The 1,660-nt window shown below is 34.3% G+C and overlaps 2 protein-coding genes across 2 annotated transcripts; one reads left to right on the top strand and one right to left on the bottom strand.

Moving 5' to 3' along the window:
- Positions 1 to 194: 194 nt before the first annotated feature.
- Positions 195 to 701, top strand: LOAG_15352 (hypothetical protein; the record flags this gene model as incomplete). The annotated part of the gene is made up of 1 exon (XM_003150843.1): positions 195 to 701. The coding sequence occupies one exon, from the start codon at positions 195 to 197 to the stop codon at positions 699 to 701; it is 507 nt and encodes a 168-aa protein (XP_003150891.1).
- Positions 702 to 796: 95 nt separating this feature from the next.
- On the bottom strand, positions 797 to 1,090 carry LOAG_15351 (hypothetical protein; the record flags this gene model as incomplete). Its single annotated transcript, XM_003150842.2, has 1 exon — positions 797 to 1,090. A coding segment is annotated over one exon (164 nt), but the record flags the coding sequence as incomplete, so codon positions are not given.
- Between the last annotated feature and the right edge of the window lie 570 nt (positions 1,091 to 1,660).

The raw sequence follows: 1,660 nt of genomic DNA, 5'->3' as shown, positions 1-1,660 counted from the left end.
TATATGTCGAGAAGTGGATCAATGATCGATCAAGATCGATAGAGGAACCAATTAAAGCTATATTGGTTTACGTCAAAATATGCGTCGAAAAATGGCTCAATGATCGACCAAGATCGATAGAGGAAGCAATTAAAGCTATATTGGCTTACGTCAAAATTTACGCCGAAAAATGGACCAATGATCGACCAGGATCGATGGAGGAAACAATTAAAGCTATATTGGGTTACATCGAAATGTACGTCGAAAAATGGACTAATGATCGATCAGGATCAATAAAGCAAATAATCAAAGATATGTTGGTTTACATCGAAATATATGTCGAAAAATGGATCAGTGATCGATCAGGATCGATAAGGGAAACAATCAAAGATATATTGGCTTATATCGAAATATACATCGAAAAATGGACCGATGATAGATCAGGATTCATAAAACAAACAATGGAAGCTATATTGCCTTACGTCGAAGCACACATCGAAAAATGGACCAATGATCGATTAGGATCGATAAAGCATACAATTAAAGCTATGCTGGCTTACATCGAAATATACGTCGAAAAATGGATCAGTGATCGATCAGGATTAATAAAGCAAACAATCAAAGATATATTGGCTTACATCGAAATATACGTCGAAAAATGGATCAATGATCGATCAGGATTCATAAAGCAAACAATTAAAGTCATATTGGCTTACAAGTGATATTTCAAACTATTTTCAATCAGTTGAAAACGGTGAACTACGTTATTTTAAACAAACGTATGTTTATTCGGCAGCTTTCTCATCCATTATGTTAAATTAGTAAATATTCCGGGAATTTTTCATCACCAACATCATCAATTATTTATCGAAATAACTTAGTTTATATCTGGCTGTATCCTAATTTTTTTTTTTAACTTTTAATTGTCTTTCTTCTGTCGTATCATTTCAGTATGCTGAAAGCAATAAACTAGTAGCATGTCTTGCACTTGGTGTTATATAATCCATCCAGTTTTGACCCCAATAAATTCGTTGATATCGTCGATCTTCCTCTCCAATGAAATTTGAGGGATAAAATAGTGCACCTGTACCAAAGACACCATTCAACCGACCTGAAAAAGGATACGTGAATACATTTTCAAGAAGTGCTTTTCAAATTTGTACAAGTTTAACTAAATCTAAAATTAACTAAATTAAAATTTTTTTGTCTCTTAAACTTTTCAAATTTTAAATTATTTAATTTTGCGAGATGCAACAGCTAAATATTCAACAAACCCTGCCAATATAAATTGTAATTATCTATTCTGGATGTTGATGTCGGGAATTCGTGAAGCTTCCGGTAAAGCGATTTCTGTTTAAGATCAGATGCAACCTGTAATGTCTAAAGTATTAGAATCTTTTGCTGAATAATATTTACAAAAGTCGTTTACTATGATGATATGCTTGGACCAACCTTCACAATTTCGGGCAAGGATCGAAACAGTAAGGTTCGAGCTTTTGTTGGTAGTATAGCGTGAATGACACATCTAAGTGTAGGCGACAGTGACAGATTCAACCTTTGCTGTTTTGCTGTTGTTAAAACTAACTGTAGGCGACAGTGACAGATTCAACCTTTGCTGTTTGCTGTTGTCCGACTAACTGTAGGCGACAGTGACAGATTCAACCTTTGCTGTTTCGCTGTT

This window comes from Loa loa (assembly GCF_000183805.2).
Source record: "Loa loa unplaced genomic scaffold supercont3.1840, whole genome shotgun sequence".
In the NCBI taxonomy this organism is placed as follows: domain Eukaryota; kingdom Metazoa; phylum Nematoda; class Chromadorea; order Rhabditida; family Onchocercidae; genus Loa; species Loa loa.
The sequence above is the reverse complement of the archived record's forward strand: the minus strand, read 5'-3'. Positions and strand labels throughout refer to the sequence as shown.